Consider the following 27905-nt stretch of genomic DNA (forward strand, 5'->3'; position numbering starts at 1 on the left):
AGCAGGCTCCCTGCTGAGCAGAGCCCAGCGTGGGGCTCGATCCCAGGACTCTGGGATCATGACCTGAGTTGAAGGCAGAGGCTTTAACCCACTGAGCCACAGGCACCCAAGAGTAATAACTTTTAGTAAACAATTTTTCTTTTTTACTGTAGTAGATTTGTAATATTTATTTATTTATTTATATTTATTTTTTAAAAGATTATTTATTATTTGACAGAGAGAGAGAGAGAGAGAGAGAGAGAGATCACAAGTAGGCAGAGAGACAGGCAGAAGCAGAGGGGGAAGCAGGCTCCCTGCTGAGCAGAGAGCCTGATGCGGGGCTCCATCCTGGGTCCCTGAGATCATGACCTGAGCCGAAGGCAGAGGTTTAACCCACTGAGCCACCTAGGCACCCCTGTAATATTTAATTTTATAAAGACAAGTAAAGCCAACCTTATAACACATTTAATTTAATATATAAGGTATAACACAGTGGTTCAGTTTAACACAACAACTTAAGATTTTTCATATTAAAAACAACTTATTTGCTTAACAAGGTAGCAACTATAAAACTATGTGTTCATCTTATTTCTCCTGCAGATTCTGAAAATAAATGTTTGCCTTTTTAACTTGCATTTATAACCACTTTGCAATTCAAAAATCTAAGTATTTAATTTTAATTAATATAGGCTGAACTTTAATATTCAGACTTTAAAATCATATCAAATATTAATAACATATGCTTTTAAGAAAGTATCTTTTTTGTAAATATAATTGACAAAGTATTCAACAAAGTATGTGTAATAGTACCTTTGTATATAAGCATAAAACCTTGTGTCTTTCTAGAGCTACTATAATTAAACAATCATTGCAAAATAGCAGATGTATGATAGTTTACATATAAACTATTAAGTAAACTCTAAAATTTGGACACATTTCAGCAAATTATTTCCAAGAAAAGGCATAGATGTTTACTGACCAACTGTATCTTTAAGTGATAATTTCCTTGAAAAGAAAAAATTGACCAAATCATTTTAAAGACAACACTAGTAAGTATTTGGCCAAGTCCAATTTATGAAATTTAAAGGATCAACTTAAAATCCTTGAATCTCTTTGAAAGTAACATATTCTGTGATGAGGAATCCCTTTGTGTTAGGCCTTGTTCACAGTGGACTCTTGTCAGAGGCTGACTATACCAATTCCTTTCCAGAAAGGGAGACATCTTGGAATACTCTAAAGAATTTCTGCCCTTTTATTGTTTCAAATCTGAAAAGTCAAAGGGTTTAAAACCAAAGCCTTTCGTGAAAAAAGAAGCTCCAAAGGATGATCTCTCCCCATAATCTCCTAAATGAATTGATGAATAAACTGCTCTTGTCAAAAATAGCACAGAAGATTGAATAGGTGTGGTTTGCTTGTTTTTGTTTTTTTTCTTTAAAGTGCTAACAAAAGCCCATTATCTCTAAATGGGCTTTCATTGTAATGACTGAAATATAAGCAGCATGAAATATAGAAATCACACATCTAAATCAGACAGATGGTCAAAACTTTTAAGATAGACACCAGCAACTACCTTAACTATCATTACAGACAAGTATACTTTATGAACTTGCCAGACTAACACCGTAATTCAGTCTATTTAATGTAGCTTTAAACATGACTGGTGAAAATTCAAAATCTAAAGCTAGAACTAAAGCAGTCACAGGCTACTCTGAAACAAATGCCACAAAAAGCAGTGCTCAGAAGAATTTCAAGTAATTGCTCAGTCTAATGAGAGACCTATATAGTTAACCGAATTGTTTAACCCTTCTGAAGAGACTGGCTTTATCCAGCTTAAAATTAAATCCAACATTTTTTCTCCTCATATTAGTCCAGAATTTTGAGTTCTTGACTTGTTTTTATCACAGAGTTAGAAGTGTGTCAGCAGCTTCTGAACCGCTCTCAGGTAGGAAGAATGTAGAAGTTATTAAAAAACCATTCATTATTATAAAACTGAATGATATTAACTTTAAAAAGTTAGTATTATTTCAGTTAGATAACTTGAAAATGAGGTTTCCTTATGGTAATTTAGATAATTAAGGCTACAGATCTAAAGGCCTGGATTTCTAAAGCATTCTAATAGGACTGAGGCAATTTGGAAAGTAAGGTTTATCAATGACATGTCAGCATTACATTTTCAAAATTGTCAGTAATTCATATGTAAATAGCAGTACAAATTAGATATTTTCTTACTAAAAGTGATATGGTAGTGCCCTCTGGTGGTAACATTTAGCATAGTCCCCTGATATTTCATATCCTATGAACTATAAAAAGTTCATTTATAATGAAGAATATCAAAATTAGAGATTACCACAAAGCAATGAATCACTGTGCTTCCACATCTTTTTTTTTTTAACCTTCAAACACACCGGTAACAAGATAAATCCCTGATCCCTATTCCCAAAAATCAAACTGACAGCTATAGGAATCTTAGTAAACTTGTCTATAATAGGCAATTCCTGTTAAAAGATTTACATCTTGGTTCTACAGCTTAACTGAGAGGTTTTTGCATTTTCTAGTTTCACTTTTACATCTATGGGTTTCTCAAAAAACCTCACCAATGCTGGTTCATTCAACAAAGACGCAAGAATCTGTTCAAATGCAAATGACCACTGAGGTTCTTCCCTCAAAGAGGAGGGATCTTTCTTCAAGTGGCTCTCTGTTTTCCCCTCACTGGGTACTCCAGAAGCACAGACTGTACCAGAGAATTCTTTGGCTGATGCTGTAGGGCTATGTAGTTTCCTTCCAACTTCTTCCATCCTGAGCAAAAGGCTGGTTACAACAGCAATGGCTTGATACAGCGACTCTTCTTCAGGGTCCCCATGAAATAAGTTATATAGAGTCTTTGAAAACTGAATGAATTGTGACTGAAAGATATAAGTTAGAAATACCACATTTGATATTAGATTTAGCAAAAAGAAGAGAACTTAGAAGTAAACAGTCTCCTATTTAGAATTTATACCATTTAACCCTCACCATAGAAGTTGCAAAAAACTAAAGACTAATTCCCCAAATAAATCTTGGCTCTAAAGAGATGGGTATAAGCCATGGAGGAAAATGCCTTTTAAATCTTCTCAGATGTTGCCTAATAGGAGTACATTATATACATATATATACAATAATTCTTTTATTTTATTTTATTTTTTTTCCAATTTATTTATTTTCAGAAAAACATTATTCATTATTTTTTCACCACACGCAGTGCTCCATGCAAGCCGTGCCCTCTATAATACCCACCACCTGGTACCCCAACCTCCCACCCCCCCACCACTTCAAACCCCTCAGATTGTTTTTCAGAGTCCATAGTCTCTCATGGGCAGCTTACCTGTCAGCATTCCTTCAATGTTAGATGGTACTTCTTTAGAAAAGATTTATTTTGCGGGCGGTAGAGGGAGAGGAAGATTCTTTCCTAAGCCAGATCTTGATCTCAGGACCCTGAGATCACGACCTGAGCTGAAACCAGGAGTCAAATACTAAACCACTGTCTGAGCCACCCAAGAACCCCAGTGGTCCTTTTAATTAGGCAAATTCACCTATTTCCTTACATGTGAATTATATATTCATTAACCAATCTTAATGAAAGGCTTAATAAGGAGTTCCCCTTAATCTCTCCAAAGGGCTACAGTGGGCAGATCAGCTAGAAGGACTTAAAGTTATGCAAGAATGTTTTGGAAACTATCTAGTAGTACAAGGTAGCTCCACAGGGCCCATTTAGACATGTTTCTCTTTGAAGGCTGAGGTGGGACCCAAATGGAGAAATAAATTGGTGTGTTTGCTAACTGCCCCTAGATAATCCATAGACATTCCTAAAAGATATTTGTCAATTAAAAAAAAAAGCTGATTCTAACACAATAAGTCAATCATCCTAACAGAAAAGTTTATCTGTAAATAAAAAGCAAATATAAGGATTAAGAGTTTGGTACTATTTATTTTGATTAAGGATGTACTTAAAATAAATAGTACCAAACTCTTAAGTTTTATTTCTCTTTCTTAGTCTGTAGCACTGCTTATTTATAAAAATTTTAGAACATCATATTGATTCATTTTAAAAAGTACTTATTCAGCTACCATACTGCCCAGTCCATGAGGAATACCGCAGTTTGATTGTTCTTCATTTTGGTAAAGTTCTGGAAATCCTCAGTATCTACACCAACAGATTTTAATTTAAAAAACATAAGAGCATAAACTGAACAGTTTAAGAGACAGATTTGGAATTTTGACCAGTTGTATTCATTAGTATTGTTCCAGCAGGTTAAATACAAGGTGATCAGAAACCAGCATGTGACCTATTTTAGTAACTTCTTACTCCTAGTACCACCTAACATTAGGTGTATCACCTAGTAGGCACCAAAAAAATGTTTACTGAATAAATGAACACTTCTAATAAAGCTGGAAATAGGAAACATTGCATTAAAGGCATTAAAGCAGAAAATCATTTAAAAATTTGCTATTCTTCTGTGCACATCTGAAACTTACAGAGATGATATGTAGATTAACTATTTTTCTAATAGCATATTAGCTATTTTAGAGCTGATGATACACCTAATGTTAGGTGTATGTTATATTCATAAAAACAAACAAGAACCTAGAATTTTTTATTTGAAAAAACACTATACCTGATTCATTCTTGGTAAATCCTTAATGTTTTCTTCTTTTTTGGAAAGCTCATCTTGCCATTGACTTAGATATGCTTGAATATCAACTTTTCCTTTGCCTGTATGAGTGGAATAAAACCATTTCATAATGAACAGTCCACTCTATTTCTCCAAATCTCAGAAGGAATAACTATTATTGGAAATTATTTCATTAAGATGTGAGATTCTATTAATAACCCAGAAAATTACCTGAATTTACCTTTTATCTCACCCACTGGCTTTCAGAATCTGTTCTCCATTTCCATTAAACTAAAACTTTTACTTTGGTAAGTCTGGGGACTGGGGAAGATGTAAAGAGAGAGGGAGAAGGATGCATTTTAAACAGTACACCCTGACTTGACAATGTAAATTTCACCTAGATGTTCTCATGCATACTATTAAGTTTAAAATAGCTTCTATATGATGTTCTTATATGCAGATTCTGAAGTGGTCTATAGTGGCTCTTCTTAAAAAAATTCAAAACACTAATATCCATTCATTCCTTTGAAGAGTTTAATGAAGATAATTTATGTGACTATTAATAATTACTTAAAACTCATTGGAAAACTAGGTAGATATACGGAACAACCTAGGAAAGATGTTGTTGTATTTAAATAGCTCTTTAGCAATTTGTTATTTTTTGACTAAATATTACTCAAAAACATAAAAAGGATGATGGATTTTTCGAGAGCAATTTGACAGCCTTGATCAAAATATTAAATGTACATATTCTTTGACACAGCATTCTCATACCTCTATGAATTTATCCTATTCTAAAGAAATGTGTATAAAAGCATTCTACAACATAAGTATAAAATGTTTGTTCCAACAGAGTTTGTAATACAAATAACTGGAAGTGACCTAAATGTCCATCAGTACTGGGCTAGTTATTGAGTTACAGTACAACCAAAGAATGGAATACTCTACACCCATTAAAAAGAATAAGACAGATCCAAATGTACTGATAGGAAAACTCCCATGATATATCACAAAACTGAAAAAGCCAATTGTAGAACAGTATTTATGGAATTTTCCTTTCTTTCTTTCTTGTTTTTTTAATAAAAGAGATGTCTGTATGTGTGTATACACAGAAATGGGTCTGGAAAGGATATAGAACAAAATGTTTTCACATTTACTTCAGGGTGAAGTTCAGTGGGTGTATGAAGACTTCTGTTTAAATTTCTTTTATTATCTACTAATCTCATAATTGAAAATAAATATTTTCAAAATAGTAAAATTAAATGAATAGGGGTAATTGACTGTAAGTTCTGAGACTTAATTATCAAGATAAGAAAGATTAAATTGTTAAACACACAGAAAAGTGAAAAGGCTCTCAGGACAAATCAATAACCTTTAAACAGAATCCATTACTTGCCTTTGTAGCTAACCCCATTCACAAAAAGAGTGACTTAAACTAAATGATATTCCTAATCATAGTACCTTTTTCTGGGCTGTTTTTTAGTGATTCTGCTTCCTTCACATTTGTAGGCTTGGAAACTATAGGAAAAAAATGCATTCTGTAAAATATTTAACAAGTAAATACCTTTTGAAAGTAAAATAATATTTTATATAAAGACTTAGGGACATGTTATTTTCTTCAATTCAGGAAGCCAATTTTAGCTGACATGACCTCCTCTCATCAGGAGAAAAAATTCCAAGAACGTTTATAGTAGAGATTTTTTTAAAAGATTTTATTTATTTATTTGACAGGCAGAAATCATAAGTAGGCAGAGAGGCAGGCAGGCAGAGAGAGAGGAGGAAGCAGGCTCTCCACTGAGCAGAGAGCCCGAAGCGGGGCTCCATCCCAGGACCCTGAGATCATGACCTGAGCTGAAGGCAGAGGCTTTAACCCACTGAGCCACCCAGGCGCCCCTAAGTAGAGATTTTTATAGAAAAATATTTATGAAAAAAATCCTAGAAGTACACTAATTATTATTTATTTCTGGGTGGTATTTTCTTCCTTATGACCTTCTTCAAACTAAACTGTGTTACTTTTATTATTAGGGGAAAAAAGCATGCAGAAGGTCAGAAGATTGACCTACTAATCCTGATTGTGGCAATAATGCATTGTGAACTCTTGCACAAGTTACTTCTCTATTCTTGGTCTCCATGCCCTTACCCATATAAATTAAGGGATTTGATGAGTTGACTTATAAGGACTCTTCAAACTTAATATTCAAACACGAACATATAGTAATTATAAACATATATTAATCAGCACTTATCCCTCTATAAGACATTCATGTTTATTTAAAAAAAAGGCGAAGGATACAAAAATGAGCTCATAACACTTCCAAATTATGTCTCAGAGACAGACTCATCCCTGTCTCCTACACCTACAGTGATTTATAATAAGTATTCACTGTTTGAATAATAGCTATGACCTTCAATCATCAAAGATTCTATTGTTTCCACTGTATTTTAACAAGGCATGAAAATGGTCAGATACATTTTAGAAATTTCTGCAACATAAAGAAGAAACAAAATGAGTTTTCTTTTTAATCCTCCAGTAGACAAAAAAATTCCATAAATCAAAACCCGAAACACATTTAAGTTAATTAGTCAAATATTTATGAGGTACTTACCATGCATTTAGCTCTGTGCTAAGTGTTATGGTAGCATAAAAGAAATATAAAGTAAAATTATCTCAAATTTTATTAATGGTAGCTGGGGTAAAAAATTTTTTAGCCAGGAAGATCTCTATGAGTGACTACTCATCAAAAAAGACATTTTTAACTGATATTTACCATGGAGCTGACTGAAATAAAGTAATTCTTCCTTGGAAAGTTCATCTCCTTGTGAAGGGTCCTTAGAGTTCACTTCAGTATAAGCTGAAAACAGATAAACCAAATCAATTTACTAACAATAACAATTTCCTGGTCAAGGAAATCTGGGGGCAGAAAGTTAAACAAAAAGTCACTATAAGAAAGACATTTGTGAAGAAATGTAGAAGTGGTACTACTCTATAGCAAATAACAAGAAGTACTTGATCACTCTGAGCTCCATGAGTTCTCTTACTTGCTTTTTAAGAGTTTCCTGAGAGGGGCGCCTCTCAGTAATTAGGATTCCACAGATTTCACTGGGTGGCTCAGTGGGTTAAGCCGCTGCCTTCGGCTCAGGTCATGATCTCAGGGTCCTGGGATCGAGCCCCGCATCGGGCTCTCTGCTCAGCAGGGAGCCTGCTTCCCTTCCTCTGCCTCTCTGCCTACTTGTGATCTCTCTCTCTCTCTGTCTGTCAAACAAATAAATAAATAAATCTTTAAAAAAAAGAGTTTTCTGAGAAAACTAAGAAAACCTGGCATTTCAAAATCTCTGAAAATGTAACCTCAGTCATTTAAGAACATCTTTGATAATAAGGCAAAATGAAGTTGAGTGCTGTAACAGATACACAGTGGTTTTTTCTTTCCATTTCTGATCTTCTACTGAAAGCATATTCATTCCATAGCAACATTAAACATTCTAACAGTAATTTGATTTGACAATGTAAAGTCCTTCATGATTAAATTATTAGGTGGTTTAGCTTTGGTTTTTAATGCTATGTTTGTGATCTGAGTGTGTGAAGAGTCAAAGATGGCTTTTAGATTTTTGGTCGGTAAAGAATGGTTCCTGGCTATCCTGGGAAGACTCTGAAAGAAATCCCAGGTGTGGCTTTAGACAAATTATGAGGTGCTGTTTGCTTGTGTGAACTAACCCTATCTAAACTAAATGGTACTTTTGCAATGTTCCTTTAGCTTAACAACCAAGACTGTTTTCCCAAAATATGGAAAGGTTGGTGGAAAACACTGAAGAAAACTGGCATTATATGGTAACATTAGGGCAATATGGTAGAATAGAAAGAAACCTGAGCTTTGAAGTCAGACCTCGGTTTGAATCCCAGCTATGCAATTTATTAACTATGTGATCTTGGCCCAATAATTTAATCTTTCTGAGCCTTAGTTTCCTTATCATCAAAATTGGAAGGACATTACCACTTCTCAGGGATATTGTGAGAATTAAGTAAAAGAATACCTATAAAGTAAATGCCTCAACAGAGCAAGTGCTCAATAAATGGTAGCCTTTATTTTGCTTCCTCTTCCAAATGTTTAATATTTCTGCTGCCTAGTCTCATTTTTTTCTGGATAATCTGCAGTATTCCACAAGTTTGGCAGTTTGTCTAGAGTTAAATTCTACTCCCCAACTGACAACAATAACAACAATATCACATTTCAATATTATACCAATATTCAAATGGTAGGTAGTTCTTATACATGACCTACCATTAAACTACTATCTTTGTTTGCTGGAAGAAAACTTGTGAAACTTGTGAACCCATCTGCTACAGAGAATCTCTTCCACAGATTTCACTGTAACTAAGCAAAAGTACTGGACATATGATCCATGGGCCACAGTGAAGTAATGACCTGATATCATATTGAAAATTATGTTATTTATTAAAATTTAGTATCTGCAATTATACTTGTTAAAATGGAATCAACTCCTATACATCACTAAAGACTGTTAAGCTCTTACCTGGAGGAATATGCAGCTTAAAAAGCAGCTTAAGTTTCTCAGTGAAACTTCCATTATACATTATATCTGTTCAATAAAATTCAATGACAAATTATCATTATTTTCAAAGATCATTCAATCAATTCCAGTGATATAAATTAAGGTACAGATATTAGCCAGTAATTAGGATTCAAAAACCTTCTGTTACTTAAGGTAACAGTTAAACCACCACCTAGACAGCCACATTCTCTCCTTCAAGTGTATAAGCAAAATACCCTTTATCAGAAGGAAAAATGCTTGCCTGATTTCCCTTCCTCTCAACCTAAATTTTCTTTTTTCTTTTAAATGAGGCCGTATGCCTCATCTGAGGAGAGAACAACTCTTCAAGGGGCAATTCCTGATAAGAAAGTATGCTGGGGTCTCTGGAAAAGCAAAGGAACAATGTAACTGGTGAACTATCTACAGGTACAACATGTTTGTTGGATTACTTCTCTACCAATTTTCTAGGTTCTGTGGTTGATTTTTACTGATGGGTGAAGAAGCTCTTTCTGAAGTATCCATGTGCCTGAGTGGGGGAAGATACAGATATTCTCTTTCTTCATGTTAACCTTTAAAACATCCATATGTAACAGCTTGTTCTTCTGAGAGGGCTGAGTCAAAATGAGACCAATATACTTACTTTCAGTTATAAACCCAGAAAAAGGTCCACTTATTGCTCAAGTTGGAGATAATGTAACTCAGGCTGATAAAATCTGACTAAATTAGCAATAACAGGCACTACTAAGTACTTCTAGGAGTAGCTTTACTTTGGGCTTTAAAAAAAATTACTGGGCTATCAGACACATGAAAAAATGTTCAGCATCATTAGCCCTCAGGGAGATTCAAATTAAAACCACATTGAGATATCACCTTACACCAGTTAGAATGGCCCAAATTAACAAAACAGGAAACAACATGTGTTGGAGAGGATGTGGAGAAACGGGAACCCTCTTACACTGTTGGTGGGAATGCAAATTGGTGCAGCCTCTTTGGAGAACAGTGTGGAGATTCCTCAAGAAATTAAAAATAGAGCTTCCCTATGACCCTGCAATTGCACTCCTGGGTATTTATCCCAAAGACACAGATGTCGTGAAAAGAAGAGCCATCTGTACCCCAATGTTTATAGCAGCAATGGCCACGGTCGCCAAACTATGGAAAGAACCAAGATGCCCTTCAACAGATGAATGGATAAGGAAGATGTGGTCCATATACACTATGGAGTATTATGCCTCCATCAGAAAGGATGAATACCCAACTTTTGTAGCAACATGGACAGGACTGGAAGAGATTATGCTGAGTAAAATAAGTCAAGCAGAGAGAGTCAATTATCATATGGTTTCACTTATTTGTGGAGCATAACAAATAGCATGGAGGACAAGGGGCGTTAGAGAGGAGTAGGGAATTTGGGTAAATTGGAAGGGGAGGTGAACCATGAGAGACTATGGACTCTGAAAAACAGTCTGAGGGGTTTGAAGTGGCGGGGGGGGGTGGGAGGTTGGGGTATCAGGTGGTGGGTATTATACAGGGCACAGCTTGCATGGAGCACTGGGTGTGGTGAAAAAAATAATGAATAATGTTTTTCTGAAAATAAATAAATTGATAAAAAAAATTACTGGACATCATCCTACCAATTGCAGAGGAGAATTCTTTGAAGTTTATAAGGCAGTCAGAGTTTTCATCCAATAATCTGAATGTCCATAAGGCTAGTGAATCTTTGTTTGCAGAATGAGCCCAGGGACTCAACAAGTGATATAACACTCTGAACTGCTGGCAGTCAATCTGATACTGTTCCAAATATGGCAGACTGGGGTCATGGTACTTCAGTACTGGACAACTCAAGCACCAATAATAAGAAAAAAACAGCTCTTTCTATGAAAAATAAAGAGGAAAGTCAGTAAGTCATAAGAAATAATTTTATAAAATTATTTGCTTTTAAGCATGCGTACTAAAAGAATTAAAGATAAAATATTTAAGAGTGGTTGTGATAAAATTTTGCCTAAAAGTATTATTTTTCACTTGAAGAACAACAAAAGTACCTTAAAGATGACATAAAGTTCATCCAATTCATGAAGGCTCAATTTCACATCTTGTGATACAACACGCAGCTTTAAAAAGATTAAAAGCAGTTTAGATTTTAACACTACAGTATTGAAATTCTTCTTGAATCCACTGAGAAATCTCCCTCTGCTAGAATAAAATCATTTTCTTCTAACCTTTTAAAAGAATAACAAAGATAAATGCACCAAATTTGCCCTTTAAAGAGGTTGTACATAGACTACAATTCAATTCTACTCTGACATGTACTTTCGCCTTCATCACTTCATACCCAGAGATCATTGCCAAAGGACATTCATTTAATGTCTATAAATATAAGCAACAGTATTCTAAGTCTCCTTCCACATATTCCTCTCTTGCCTCTGAGAAGTCATCAAGTGGGGCTGTCATTAAACACTTCAAAGACATTGGGAGAAATGTGCATTCCCCTCTCTGTGCCAAGTAACATAATCCAAGAAGTAATAAACTTAGACAATATGCAGCTTTATCCTACTACATGATGAATAAGTATCAATGGTACAATGAGTTTGGTATTCAGTAAATTTAAAAGAGTAAAGATAAAAGAATTAGTAAAACTGGAAATTAAAAATAAATGAAATAATAAAACACTCAATAAAACAAAGAGTTGGTTAATTTAAAAAAAGTAAAATTGGCTAATACCTGGCAAGTGTGATAAAATAAAGCAAAAATAAACATCATTGAGAAGTAAAATGATAATGTAAACATAGGTATAGAGGTCACTTTTAAAGTGTCCAGCACAGAGGAGGTAGCATTAAATATCTATTGAATGAATTCTAGAAACTTTACACCAAGCTATCTGAAAGTCTAGATGAAATGGATAATTTTCTAGGAAAAAAATTAAAATACCAAAGTAACCCAGGAAGAACAAATTCTGGATAGAACTGAAAAGGTAATAAAAAATTTGCATTCTACCAAAAGGCAGCAGATCCAGTTGGTTTTATAGGCTCAATTACTCAGACTTTCAGGTAATGTATAATTCCTATGTGATCTGAACTATTCTCAAGCATAGTAAAATATAATTTATTTCAAAATTCATTTTATGACATGAGTGCAACACTGATATGAAAACTAAAGTTAGCACACACACAGAAAGAAAACTGTAAGCCAGTGTCACTTTAACACAGATGTAAAGAACATAGCTATGTAGCAAAATCATCAAAACAGAATGTTAAAATAACAATACAACATGACCAAATAGGATTCATTTCAAGAATCCAACAGAAGCCTAACATTAGGAATTCCTTAATATAATCCACTACATTAACAAAGTGGGAAAAATATATAATTGCAAGATATGGAAAGTTCTTTTGATCAAAGTTAACATTCAATATTCATTTTTAAAAAATGTTTGAACCTGAGTGAATCAGTAAGGCTCCTGGTCAACAATAGGCTACTAGTATGGTTGACCCTTGGGGTTTAGGAGCACAGTCAAAAATCAACATATAACTTCTGACTCCCCCAAAACTTAACTACTAATAGCCTATTATTGACCAGAAGCCTTACCGATAAACTAAACAGTGGATCAACACATATTTTGTATGTTATTTGTATGTATTTATAGGTAAATTATATACTGTGTTCTTACAATAAGCTAGAGAAAATATTAAGAAAATCATAAAAGAAAATACATCCACAGTACTATATTTATCAAAAAAGATCCACGTATAAGTGAACCCACATAGTCCAAACCTATGTTGCCCAAGGGTCAACTGTACTTAATTTTTTGGGAAGTCAAAAGTAATAGGTGGATTTTTGAGTGCACAGGGAACTGGGACCCCTAACCTCTATGTTGTTCAGGGTCAACTGTATAGTATGTCCATACTATGGTATATTTTCAGTATGTTAAGAGAAGTAAGGGAGGTCTATATGTACTGATATGCAATGACCATCATATATTTCTGAGTGAAAAAAAGTAAGCTGCAGAACAAAGTAACTGATATGATCTCATTTAAAAAACTATATCACCCCCCACACACATGAAAACCAAAACAAGGGGACGCCTGGGTGGCTCAGTTGGTTAAGCAGCTGCCTTCGGCTCAGGTCACGATCCCAGCGTCCTGGGATCGAGTCCCACATCGGGCTCCTTGCTCGGCAGGGAGCCTGCTTCTCCCTCTGCCTCTGCCTACCTCTCTGTCTGCCTGTGCTCGCTCTCTCTCCCTCTCTCTCTGACAAATAAATAAATAAATAAATAAAAAGAAAACCAAAACAAGGGGGCTTATGCCAACTACATCACAGTAACATCATTGAATTATTTAATTGAAAGCTAAACCTAGAATCTTCAGAAATGTTTATTTTCCCAGATTGGCATCTCTGAGGACGTGGTCTTTACGCAAGTAGTTTTTTTTTTTCCAATTTATTTATTTTCAGAAAAACAGTATTCATTATTTTTTCACCACACCCAGTGCTCCATGCAAGCCGTGCCCTCTATAATACCCACCACCTGGTACCCCAACCTCCCACCCCCCGCCACTTCAAACCCCTCAGACTGTTTTTCAGAGTCCATAGTCTCTCATGGTTCACCTCCCCTTCCAATTTACCCAAATTCCCTACTCCTCTCTAATGCCCCTTGTCCTCCATGCTATTTGTTATGCTCCACAAATAAGTGAAACCATATGATAATTGACTCTCTCTGCTTGACTTATCTCACTCAGCATAATCTCTTCCAGTCCCGTCCATGTTAAGCAAGTAGTTTTACAAAAACAGTACATGCTTATGATAAAAGCTCAAACAGAAGGATGCATACACAGCCAAGTAAAACTCTCTCCCTTCCAACCAGCAATGTATTAATCCCATTCACCAGAGGCAACCAATGCTAACAGCTTCTTATGCAGTCACCCTAATATTGAAAGTAGAGTATTTAAAACACAGTTTTACATCTTTTTCACTGTACCTTAGATTTCTGAGGATAATAATATATATTAGCAGCACTGACTGCTATGTAGGTCCGCTGTTCTTACTGATGCAGCACAATACAAATATGTTATGCTTAAGTGCCTGTATCATAATATTCAACAGTAAAGGTCAAATAACAAAACAAAACAAAACATTTTGGAGAAATCAACATAATTCAACTAGAAGAGAATAATTTATTTCCTCTTAAAAAATTTAGAGTAAGCTAAGCTGTGGCAAGAATCTAGCTCAAAAGTTTAGTTATATTCATTTTGTTTACATGCAATGTCAATTTTTTAAAGGAAGTTGGGAAAAAAACTGTTACTCCAATTGCTTCTCCCTCACTGGGTAGAGATACTCACCACATTTTGCTTTGTTGTTTCCTCTAGGGTCTGTATGACATATAACCTATTTCGACAGCGCATGCTGTGTATATCTTCATAGCGAATATTACCATATTTCTGCAAAAAAATATGATTTCAGTAGATACTCATTCATAATAAATATCCACTTCTCCTACAATTGAATTTCATCAGACTCAATTCTCAGAGGCCTTGGTTCTATTTCTAGCTATTTTCTTAACTTGTTCAGTGGTTATGCCAATTTTCACCTCCCACATTTCAGTTTTTCATATATTTACTGGAGAGAATTCCACCTACTATCTGTCTAGACTAAGTACAAGAACATAGGAAAAAATTCTTAGTCTCTAAGAAGAGAATAATTTTCACCTTTTTATATGGTGATAGATATTTAAAAGTGGTCATTACCTGTGAAAGCAAATGAATTTCATTTCATTTAAAGAATAGCGAACTGAAGCACAGGAGGCTATATTACCTAGGAACAGTTCACAGAAATCACTTTTATACAATGGACTATTACTCAGTCATAAAAAGAAGGAAGTCTTGCCATTTGCAACAACATGGATGGACCTGAGGGTATTATGCTAAGTGAAATAAGTCAGACAGAGAAAGACAAATATGACATGATTTCAATTATAAGTAGAATCTAAAAAATAAACAAAACAAAATTCAGACTCATAAAGTGAAATTGGATTTTAAATTATGTCTTTACTTGTATTATCATCTTACTTTTAACATGCAACTAGAGATAGAACTATAGTACCAATCATTTAAATTATACTATGTAATTATATTTGTGGTATTAAAAAAAACTTACCTCATTTGACTCTCTAATCAAATCTGTAATATCCACTTTCATATGACTGCTTTTTTCATCACTCACATTTGAACCCTGCTGAACACTTGAAGGCAATGGGCTATCCTTATTAGTGACATTGTCAAAGAACCTATCCAAAAGTAAAAGTAATACAAGAATGAGTGGAAGTAAAATGCAAGAGGAAGTAACAGCTAATTTCTCCCTAGTTAGTTAGAGGTTAGTGTCAACTGAAAGTACAGAGGATGGTCTTATGAGGAAGTGGAATTTGAAGGTGGTTAGGAATTAGGAGGACAAGGGAGCAAGGAATGGGATGGTGAAATTATTTCAGAGGCAGGGAGGAGAGTACAAGGAAAGCAAACGGGCTCAGAGAGTACTCAGCAAACACCACATAGCCCAGTAAGGGTGGAATATAGGCTATGTAGAGGCAGGAGAGGAGAAATAAGAAAGGTACACTGAGGCCTTAACACAGAGTATTCTGAATGTTCTGAATGCTCTCAGTGTTTAGATTTTATTCTGTACAAAATGGTATTTGATGCATCATTCCAGCAGTTACCCTCATCAAATATTCATTCATTTAACACACACATATATGGTATACACACACACACACACAGACACACACACACATACACACACTACACAAGTGCTCCAATATAAAATAACATTCACAGAAAAAGCACTGGATAAATAAAACTCAGCCTACCTGACTGAAATTGCTTGAAAGCCAGAACAATTTCTTCCACTGGATATTTAACATTATCAACTACTCTTCCCCCTTCAAGTCACTTTTACACAATAACACTTCATGGCTCAAACTGGGACTATGAAAAGTCCCAGCATACTGAACCAACAATAGTAGTATAAATGTGTATGTTACCAAGTGGTTTACTTCAAAAGGGATTTACTCTTATTGTATTCTATTTGGAAATAGAGAATGGGACTTTAGTCCTAGATTTTTCATGCAACTAGCTCTGTGGCATTGGGCAAATTGAAGTTTCTAGGGCTCAGTTTCCACATCTGTAAAATAAGGGAGCTGAACAACATCATCTCCAAGCGGCTCTCCAGACTGAAACACTATGGTTCTGACAGTACCTGTTTAAAGCTGTCACGGCTTCAGCATCATCTTTACATGTGAGCAGTTTGTCCAAATTATAGTCAAGTATTGCCAATCCCAGCTGTAAAATAGCCTTTATTCCATCATAGAAGAAGCAGTCCACCACATTCACAGCACTTTCAATAGGCAGCACACTAATAAAAAGTGTGAGGAACCATGAGAGAGAAACTGAGGAAAAGAATGTCATATCAGTCATGTGTTCTGTCAGCTGGGGAAGGTGATCCCTGATAAGTTCTTCAAAGACTGCCTGATCCACCAAAGCACCTGGCAAACATAAAAGGAAGTTTAAAAATGAACACCTTTCAAAAGGATTTGTTTCTGAGACCTTCCCACTTGTTAGTATGCCAATATATCTCATTTCTATTCCTTAAATCATGAAATTCTTCAGTGCTTTTCTGTATTTTACACATCTCTTTATCTGCTAGCAAAGTGTCATGCATCAAGAAGCACTTGAGAACCTCAGTTCAAATTTGTTTGAAGAGTAATTTATTGAATCTTTATTATGTGCAGAAACCTGTAATAGGTACCATAAGAGATATACCAATTAATGAAATAGCCTCATCTTCAAATGGCTTAATATCTAGTAGATCTAATATCTAGTAGATTTATCCAGTAAGATAAATACACAAACTGTAATGAAAGACAATATAATCAATAACCCAGCCATGATACTGGAGGCTTACAAGGGCACAAAGCAGAGACTACATATGGTATTGTGGTAGTGTCAAAATCTACAAATATCTGATGGCCAAAGAAAATATCATATAATTAACTAACCAAGAACTTGATCCTTCTTTCAAATCTGGCAAGTATGAATACAGTTCATATAAACATGGAGACTTTAAGCTGGTTAAAAATCTACCTCTCATCAAGAAACAATTAACAATGTTCCAGTAGCTCTGGATACTTTAGATCACCACTGTTTCAGCAAAACAGAGAAGGTAAACCTAAAATTTCTATTTTATTAAGAAACGGACCAAGTATTTTGTCTTAGAAAATCAATGTATTAAACAATCTTTCCAATCATATACTCAGTACAAAAAGCACTTCTCTTCAGCATGTCAGTGAAGAGACATTTTGATACTGCTTGCATTTTGTATATTTCGAAACCTAATTGATAAGTTCTCCCATCTGATATGTAACTGGATAGATAACAGACATATAAATTGTTTAGAAAAGAAATATGTGCTTATCTATGGGATGTATGTGTGTGTTTTACCAATGATTCGACGGTTAAAATAATCAGGCAACATTCGTTCACACACAGCAACCAGAAGCCAAAAAGCTTCTTCCTCTTTTGCATACAAAAGCAGCACTGAAGTTAAGATGTTCATTGCCTAAAATTCACAGAAAAAAAAAGATAAACAAACAAACAAACAATAAATAAATATTGTTTGGGTGATAATTACATTTCTTCTTCAAATCCTAGTTTTCAGCAATAAAAACTATGAAAAAATAATCACAATGGAAACATATAAGAACTCTGAGCCAGTCCAAAGCAAAACAAGGTGAATTCAGGCTAATATTGGCTGATCAGTTTACTTAACAGCAAATTCAAAGAAAATAAAGCAGTAATACAAATGTAGAACAAAATAAGTAAAACCTCTATAATTTTAGACTAATTTCAATGAGTAAAATATCTTAATTATCACAAATCTGGGAAAAAATAATGCTCAAAAACACATTAAAAATTGGAGAAAGAAATTTCATCTGTATTTTTTATTGTGCTGTTAGTCACCATAAAATACATCATTAGTTTTTGATGCAGTGTTCCATGAGTCATTGTTTATGCACAATACCCAGTGCTCCATGTAATACATGCCCTCCTTATTCATCAGTATTTTCAACTACCTACAGAACATCCTTCTATCATCCTCAATTATGTTCAAATTGACGTCAATTATCCTCAACTGTGTTCAAACTAAACTTCTTTTTTCTATTAAATAGGATTCTCTTCTTTGCTATCCTAATTTTCATCATGCTAGAAATCCTTTATCCGCCACATCCAATTTGTCTTTATAGCCTAGAGTTTCTTCTTATAAAATATCTTTTAGATCTGCTTTATCTTCTCTATTCCACCTTTTCTCCTTCTAATCTATCTTGCATACAAATATCAGATCATTACTTTTATATAATATTTGGCCACAGCAAATCCTTTTATTATAAAGGAATAAAACTTTAATATATAGAATCTGGAAAAAATGGAGATGTGTGAAGAAAATTAAATCTCCTGTATCTTACCTACCCAGAGATCACCACTGTTAACAAGTTGATGTGTGTGTGTGTGTGTGTGTGTGTGTGTGTCTTTTCCTTCCTTTTTCTGCCTTCTAAAACCTGGACCAAACTATTGATTTTTTTCACTAAGCATCACATTATACATTTTTGATGACATTAAATAATTCTTTTCAAACAGTGTATTTAATGACTATGAAATAATCCAGTAAATTGAATATACTATAAGTTATTTAACCATTCTACTACTGTTGGACATTTGGTTTGGATCCAATTTTTCACCATTATGTATAACACAGCAATGAACATCTTTGTATATAAATCTTCATCCAACTGTTTTACTCTTTTCTCAGGAAAGATATACAGCAATGAAAGTATTCAGTCAAAGAATGCTATTTTTATTTTTTATCTTTAAAGCTTTTATTTATTATTTGAGAGACAGAGATAGAGAATGCACAAGTGGAGGAGAGAGGCAAAGGGAGAGGAAGAAGTAGGCTTCCCACTGAGCATTGAGCCCAAGCAAGGGCTCAATCCCAGGACACTGAGGATCATGACCTGAGCTGAAGGCAGATGCCTAAATGACTAAGCCACCCAGGAGCCCCAAGAATATACTACTTTTAAAGACATGATATTATTGCCAATTGTATTACAGAAAGACGACCAATTTATATTTCTGACCAATAGTGTTTGAATGTTTATTTCACTACTTCTTTGCCAATACTAAATACGGAGAATTGTAATAATTATAATTGTCCTCGTTGATTTGATATTGAAAATAGTATTTCATGGTTTTAACTTTAATTTCTTTGAGGCTGAACTTTCTTTTTCAGGCCTTATTAATCCATCTGTATTTTTGGTTCTATAACTAATATTTTCATGTTCATTGCTCATTTTTATATTTTAACACTTTTCTTATAGATTTGTGTACTAAGGATGTCGATTATTTGCTAGATCTGGCACAGTATTTGACCTCAGGTTTAGTTTTTAAAAAAGATTTATTTATTTATTTGAGAGAGAGAGAGGAAGAGAGTGTGCCCAAGCACAACAGGTGGGGGCAGGGTATGTGGTGTAGAGTGGAGGGGGTGGCTGGGTGGAGGGAGTAACAGAGATAATCTCAAGCAGACTCTTTGCTGAGCATGGAGCCTGCTCTGGGGCTGATCTCAGGACCTGAGATCATAACCTGAGCCAAAACCAAGAGTCAGTCAGATGCTGAACTGACTGAGCCACAGAGGCGCCCCTCAAGTTTACTTTTTACTCCATCAAGTTTCCTATTCAAGAAGTCATAATGGGCGGGGTGTCAGGGAAAATGGCAGAGTAAGTCCTTCTGAAAATGTTCTCCTCTATACAGGCAACAAGAACACTGGCTAATATTGTCAGAATCAATTTTTCAGAACTCTGGAAATTAACTGAAATCTTAGAACAATTCAGAAAGCATTTACTTAATAAAATGGCTGAATCTCATTAAAAAGTGAGTTCTTTGGCATTTTAAATTGCCCTATACCCAGCCTCCCTCCTCAGCTTCATAGTGGTCTTAAAAACCAACATTTTAGCAATCGTGGTTAAAAACACCTAGCAGCCAGCCACCTTACAGAACAGACGGGGGCTAGAGCTCTTTAGGAGCTCCATTTCCACATAATTGTCATTATTTGACCTCTCTGATGGTTTCTTTCCACTGAAAGACCCCACTCACAAGGCTGCATTTACTTGACCTAACACAGGGTTCATGGTAAGCAAAGAGCCTTTCCCCCAGAGTGTTTGTTGAAAACAACTGGAGACAGTTGTTGAACACATCTGTGGCTTGCTGAGGCAGTGGTTAACAGCTGGGTCAAACGACAGACTAAGAAAGGGTTAAAATGAAAAGCTGGGGAATGAGATATCCATAGGGCTACTAACCAAAAAATAAAAAGCAGAGAGAGAAAGGACTTAAATTATTAAAATCAGAAAATAGTGAACATTATTACCAATCTTAACAGAAATAAAAAGGACTATAAGGGAATGTGCTAACAAATTAGATAACCTAGATAAAATGGATAAATTCCTAGAAAAACACAAACTACAGAGACCAAATTAAGAAGAAATTAAAAAATCTGAATAGACTTATAACAAGCAGAGACTGAATTAGTAATGAAACAATTTCCTGCTAAGAACCCTCTAGGAACAGATAGCTTCATTAGCAAATTCTACCCAACATTTAAAGAAGAATTAACATTAATTCATTATAAACTCTTAAAAAAAACAGGAGAGAAAGAAATACTACCCAGCTCATTCTTTGAGGCCCTGATACCAAAACCAAAGTTATCTCAAGAAAACTATATATCAATATATTTTATGAACATAAATTCTATGTTCAAATTTATGAACAAAAAATTCTAAACAAAATACTAGCAAACTGAATCTAATAACACATAAAAAGAATTATACACCAAGACCCAGTGAGATTTATCTTGGAAATACAAGGTGGTACAACATGTGAAAATCAATCAGTGTACTATAGGATATTAATAGAATAAAGGGAAAAAATCACATGATTATCTCAATGGACAAAAATCGTTTGACAAAAATCCAACACCCTTTCATGATAAAAACATTCAACAGAGTAGGAGTATATGGAAACTTCCTCAATCTAATAGAGAACCTACAAAAAACCCACAGCTAACATCATACTTAATGATGAAACACTAATTGCTTTCCCCTAAGATAAATAGTAAGACAGGAATATGCATTCTCATTACCTCTCTTCAACACTACCAAAGGTTATAGCCATGTCAATTAGTCAAGAAAAAGGAAAAAAAAAGATATCCTGATTGGAATGGAAGAATAAAAATATCACCATTCAGAGTCTGATTTTATATGTAGAAATTCTAAGGAATCCACAAAAAATCTACTAAAACTTAATAAGCTCAGCAAGATTGCAGTATACGAGATTAGTATATATAAATATCAATCTTATTTCTATATACTGGCAGTGAACAATTCAAAAATTAAATCAAGAAAACAATTCTATTTACTATATCAAAAAGAATAAAATATTTAGAAATAAAATTAACAAAGGAAATGCAAGGCTTATGCAGTAGAAACTATAAAACAACTTTGAATGAAATTTAAAAAGAACTAAATAAATGGGAAAGAAAGATATCCTGTGCTTGTGGATTAGAAGACTTAATTGTTAATATGTAGTATTCCCCAAGTTCACCTACAGAGTCAATATAAAGGACTATCAAAATCACAGCTGGCTTTTTCTTTTCTTCCCAGAAATTAACAAGCTAATCCTAAAATGCATGTGGAAATGCAAGGAACCCAAAAGAGCCAAAACAATCTTGGAAAAGAATAAAGATACAGGACTCACATTTCCTTACTTCAAAAGTTACCACCTAGCTGTAGTAAAGAAAAAAAGTGTGATACTAGCATAAGAACAGAAATATAAATCAATGAGATAGAATTCCAAGTCCAGAAATAAACCCTAATATTTATGGTCAACTGATTTCCAACAAGGGTGCTAGGGTGATTCAATGAATGAAAGAATAGTTTTTTCAACAAATAGCACTGGAACAACTGGTTATCCACAAGTAATGAAGCTGAACTCCCTCCATACACCATATACAAAAATTAACACAAAATAGTTCAGAGACCTAAATTTAATAATCAAAACTATAAAACTCATAGAAGAAAACATAGTAAATCTTTTTAAGCTTGGATTAGGCAGTGGCTTCTTAGATAAGACATCAAAGGCACATACAACAAAGAAACACAGATAGACTGGACATTATTAAAGCTTTAAAAAGAACTTTAACAGAATAAATTAAATCAAGTTAAAACTTTTGTGCCTTAAAGGACACCATCAAGAAAGTGAAAGGACAACATACAAGGTAGGAGAAAAATTTGCAAATATTATATATGATAAGGGATTGGTAACCAGAATATATAAAGAACCATTAAAACTCAACAGTACCAAGATAAAGAACACAACTTTACAAACGGGCAAGGGATTTGAATAGCTTTTTCTTCAAAGAAGATATACAAATAGTCAATAAGCATATTAGGGAAATGCAAATCAAGACCACAATGAACTACCACTTCACATTCACTAGAATGACTATAATCAAAAAGAGAGACAATAAAAAGTGTTATTAAGGATGTGGAGAAATTGGAACCCTCAGTACATTGCTGGTGGGAAGTTAAAATGGTGCCGTCTCTGGGAAATAGTTTGGCAGTGCCCCAACATGTTAAACATAGAGTGACCATATAATTCAGCAATTCCACTTCTAGGTATATACCCAAAATAATAAAAAAGAATGTCCACACAAGAAGCTGTACATGAATATCCATGGTAGCATTATTCATAATAGCCAAAATATTGAAATAACCCCAAATGCCCATCAACCATTGAATAAACAAATATGGTATATCCATACAACGGAATGTCATTCAGCCACACAAGGAATGAAGTATTAATGCATGATATAAAATGGATGACCCTAAGTGAAAGAAAGTAGACACAAAAGACCATACATTTTATCATTCCATTTACATAAAATGTCCTTAACAGGCAAATTCACAGAGGTGGAAAAGTAGATTAGTGATTGCCTAGAATTGGGGGTGGGGTGAATGGGGAGCAACTTAATGGATATGGGGCTTCTTCTGGGGGTAATGAAAGTGTTTTGGAATTAGGTAGTAATAGTGGTTGCATGACATTGTGAATATAATAAAAACACTAAAGGGTCAAGTTTGTGGTATGTGAGTTATATCTCTCTCTATATATATAGATAATATATATAGCGATTATATATATATATTATCTCTATATATCTATATCTAATATCTATATCTAATATATATATATATAGATAATCTCTATATATAGATAATATATAGAGAGAGAGATTAAAGGAAGGGAAAGAGAAAAGAGAGGAAGGGAAGAAAGAAAAGGAAGAAAATAGATTAAATAGATGGAAGGAAAGGAGGGAGGAAGGACAGAGTGAAAGATAAATAAAGTAAGCTAGCCAGTTAGTCCTAATTAGTCGGTATGGCTTACATGGCTTCTTGATCAAAAGAAACAAAACCTGCTTATCAGATTCAGACTTTTCCCAGGCTTGAATGATTCTCCATGATCTTGTCCCACACAAACTTATTTACTTCTTTGATTCCCAAATCAACCTAGCCAGTCTGATCTCCATGACAGGCTTATTCTCACCTGAATGGTATTGCTTATATTGTTACCTTAACTCAGAATAACTTTCCTCTTGCCCTCCATGTTTCTAACCTTATTCTCATCTTTTAGAGAGTTTTATTTATTTATTGAGGGAGTGAGTGAGAGAGAGAGAGTGCATGTGTGTGAGCGGGGCAGAGGGAGAGGGAGAGAGAGCACTTCAAGCAGACTCTGTGCTGAGCATGGAGCCTGACATGGGCCTGATCCCACGACCCTGAGATCATGACTGGAGCAGAAACCAAGAGTCAGATGCTTAGCTGACTGAGCCACCCAGGCGCCCTCTAATCTTTAAGAAGTCAAAAGCAAGTGCCACCTACTCTGAAGGTGGCTCTACACTACTACATATAGATAACGTCATAGACTCTGTGAGTGTTCATTCTTTGAGGAAAGAAGCACTATGCTTCTTACCTCTCAGAGATCCTTAAATACCCTAAATACTTGTGATTTAGGTGATTCATTCACTTAAATTGCTTTTTTAAAAAAATTCTCTATTGATAAGATTAATGAATAGATAGGATTGATACATAATCATTATGAGTGCTCAGCTGATTATAAAGGAATGTGTGGGGGCACCTGGGTGGCTCAGTGGGTTAAGCCGCTGCCTTCGGCTCAGGTCATGATCTCAGGGTCCTGGGATCGAGTCCCGCATCGGGCTGGGGCCTTTTCTGATTCCTCCAGATGAAAATAATTTATCCCTATTATAAATCTTAATAGAACTTCACATTTCTTTAATTTTGCCCACTTGTTTTTTATTTGCCAAAGAGTATGTTTTAATACTTATTCATCTGTAAGCTTTCAAGAGCAGGCTACTTATATGATTCATCTTTATAGTCTTAAGCACTTAGTACAGTATCTTTTTTTTTTAAGATTATTTATTTATTTGACAGATCACAAGTAGGCAGAGAGGCAGGCAGAAAGAGAGGGGGGAAGCGGGCTCCCCACTGAGCAGAGAGCCCAATGCGGGGCTCAATCCCAGGACCCTGGGATCATGATCTGAGCCCAAGGCAGAAGCTTTAACCCACTGAGCCACCCAGGCGCCCCAGCACAGTATCTTTTTTTTTTAAGATTTTATTTATTTATTTGACAGACAGAGATCACAAGTAGGCAGAGAGGCAGGCAGAGAGAGAGAGAGGAGGAAGCAGGCTCCCTGCAGAGCAGAGAGCCCGATGTAGGGCTCGATCCCAGGACCCTGGGATCATGACCTGAGCCGAAGGCAGAGGCTTTAATCCACTGAGCCACCCAGGTGCCCCCCCAGCACAGTATCTTTTACAGAGCAGGAATTCAATAAATATTTGTTAAATGTAAAAGAAAAATGAAGTAATATCAATTCTCTTAAGTATTCCCACTACCATCCTACTCAGATTAATAATACCTCCCATTGATCTCAGGCTTCTCTGTCTTTCTTATCACAATTTTCAAATTAATGGAGCTCTATTTAATGTGATTTTACCATTGGAACATACACACAGATGGGTTCATAATGAAGTCATACCTGGCAGTATCCAATTTTAGGATTCCTGTATGCATAAGCAGTGAGTACCCGCCTCAGAGCAGATATGCCAGTGTCACTCTGAAAGGCTGGGTGTTCAGGCAGGGAGCGACGCAAATCACGTTCAATTTCTTCAGTAGCCAAGTTGCAGGTCCCTAAGGACTGCTCAACCACTTCAGCATAATAGCCAGGATTAGCAGCCATGTCATTAACAGCACCTGTATAGATGATTGCATTAACATACAAAAGAAGAAGAATGTAATAAACCTACTCTTTGCATATATACATAAAGACTCGGATTACTTTAAATTTAGCTTTGTACTCAAGTGATGTCCTAGTACAAACAAAAGAAAAGACATCACTAGAATCTATAACACTGGGAGACATCACTAGAATCTATAACACTGGGATACCAATTTTATCCAATAGAATTTTCACGAACTATTTTTTCCCGTTTAAGTTTCCTTTGAAGGTAGAGACAGATACCCCCAATTAGCTGTATCTTGCCTAATAAACTAATTTGCTCAAACAATAGATTTGTGGATACACAGGTAAATACACAGAACTACCTTATTCTTTTTGACTAATCTGAATTCATGATGAATGAGACTTTATTCTAGCCATCCTTATAATTATTTTTACTTAGTGTATAACTTCTAGAAGGGGCATAGCTAATGTCTATTAATAAAGTGAATATATGTAATACCTGAAAAAAGCATCCAGAGCTCTCCTCTTAAGGTCTCTGGAATCCCTCTTACAACCAGGTCTCGAGTCTTTTTGGTCCGAAACATGCTAACACCACGCCCACATTCTGTAAACAGAATGTTCCATGACTGTTCCTTCATCTTTTCTTTCAACTGTAACAAAAAATCAACCAAGTAAACATGGTGAGAAATTAACTTCTTTCAAACAATCTGAAAACTCTCTTCATTGTGAAACAATACTTATAGAAATCAAGAACACAGAAAATCAAAATCAGTATTCACAGAGGGGTCAAACACTGGACCACTCGTCACAACTCTTCTGAATCCACATGAGCACAACAGCTTTAATTTGCTATTTTATTTTATTTATTTATTTATTTAAATTCTTACCCAAACTCACATAAAAATGGGAAAAGCATCAATACTTCAGCGATAAAGCTCTGTATCATCATTATCCCCCAATCACCTTGATTTTAGGATTATTGACAACCTATGCAAATAAAACCCAATGTTCAATTTTCATTAATTCTTGATAACAGCCCTTGTGTTTTTTTTATTTGTTTTTTTTTTCTGTAATAGCCCTTTTGTGTAATGGAATGAAAGAAGTCACACAATAGTACCTGCTAGAAAACGTTTTCAAGCACCAAAAGAAGTTTTCAGTTGTGATACTTTCTAATCTGCTCTAAGATTTTTATTTTTGATCAACTGTTTCAGTCCATAGATTCAAGTATTTTGTTTTCCTACCATTTTGGAATTAAGAGTCTCCAGATTCTGAGGGTGAAATACTGTCATTAAGGCTTCAGTGTTCACAGTTTTACTGCATTCTCTCTGACATGTCAAAGATTGTACCTCAGTATTATCAGATGGATCTGTAGAATCAGAGCTAATAGGAACCTGAAAAAGAAATAATGTAAATTGTCCCAAATGTATGCTTAAAAGTTTCTGCAAGAAGAAAATGTACTAATGCTTTATGTGTCATTTATAAACCACAATCTACATAATAAAGATTAAAGCAATGTCTCAGAGAGACATTGTTTTTCTATCAAAATCAGAGATGTCAACAAATCAACATCTGGACTCATATGCATACTCAGGACTTCAGTGAACCCACACCCTTACAAAAACAACAAAATACTGGCAAAAGATTTTAAAAGTACCAGTTCAGAACACTGGAAATTTACCAAAGGCACAGAACAAACTGAAAAGCATCGATTACAACTGAAACTAATGAAGGCAGTAGGAACACCAGATTCCGTGAAGTTTTGTCTTGAGGCTAGTGTCATCATCCCTCCCTCCCAAGCTCAGAGGTGTGGTAGCCATGAAAGCCTGCATTAACACAGCCAATGGATCTTTCGGAGCTTCATTAAATTCCCCATCCCCAAGAACAAACAGTATTTTGACCCAAACAAACAGCTCCCTAGAAAATCTCCATTCCAGAGTGGCGTTATCATTTGATTTGATTCAGAGCTCAAGTCTAGGAAAAAATCCTCATTCCCCAGGGCCTTTGAGAAAGCCAGGGTAATCAGTTGATAACATCACAGCTGCCTAAGGCTATGATTTCAGTTTGGAGCAAACAAGAGTCTGGCTAAAAATCTAAAAGGAAGATCTGGATAACTAGGTAAACGCAGGGAACTTTGAAAGTTGTAAAAGTATTCTTGAGGATCTAGATGTATGTATGCATGTACAGGGGTGTGAAACTGCCCAGGAAAGAAACGGGACATTGAAAGGCCCCAGTCACTCAATTCTGGCTGATTTTGAAGGTAAGCAATGAAACCTAGGCTGGATTTATAAACTGCATGAAGTTTGAGATATAACGTCACCTAAAAATTCCCCTGGTAAAAAG

At 35.1% G+C, this 27905-nt stretch overlaps 1 protein-coding gene across 1 annotated transcript in view; it reads right to left on the minus strand.

Moving 5' to 3' along the window:
• Positions 1–422: 422 nt before the first annotated feature.
• TBC1D8B (TBC1 domain family member 8B) overlaps positions 423–27905 on the minus strand; it is a 58646-nt gene continuing 31163 nt past the window's right edge. The window contains exons 8-21 of the mRNA XM_044235038.1: positions 26807–26956; positions 26065–26215; positions 25362–25576; positions 17651–17768; positions 16410–16695; positions 15318–15447; positions 14504–14602; positions 11213–11281; positions 10805–11045; positions 9159–9224; positions 7397–7480; positions 6090–6146; positions 4632–4729; positions 423–2882 (exon numbers count right to left, since the gene is read on the minus strand). Of these exons, the coding sequence (XP_044090973.1) occupies positions 2487–2882; positions 4632–4729; positions 6090–6146; positions 7397–7480; positions 9159–9224; positions 10805–11045; positions 11213–11281; positions 14504–14602; positions 15318–15447; positions 16410–16695; positions 17651–17768; positions 25362–25576; positions 26065–26215; positions 26807–26956 (2160 nt within the window). The 3' untranslated portion in view covers positions 423–2486. The remainder of the gene's footprint in view (positions 2883–4631; positions 4730–6089; positions 6147–7396; positions 7481–9158; positions 9225–10804; positions 11046–11212; positions 11282–14503; positions 14603–15317; positions 15448–16409; positions 16696–17650; positions 17769–25361; positions 25577–26064; positions 26216–26806; positions 26957–27905) is intronic.

The sequence above is a fragment of the Neovison vison genome, chromosome X (assembly GCF_020171115.1).
Source record: "Neovison vison isolate M4711 chromosome X, ASM_NN_V1, whole genome shotgun sequence".
Lineage (NCBI taxonomy): Eukaryota > Metazoa > Chordata > Mammalia > Carnivora > Mustelidae > Neogale > Neogale vison.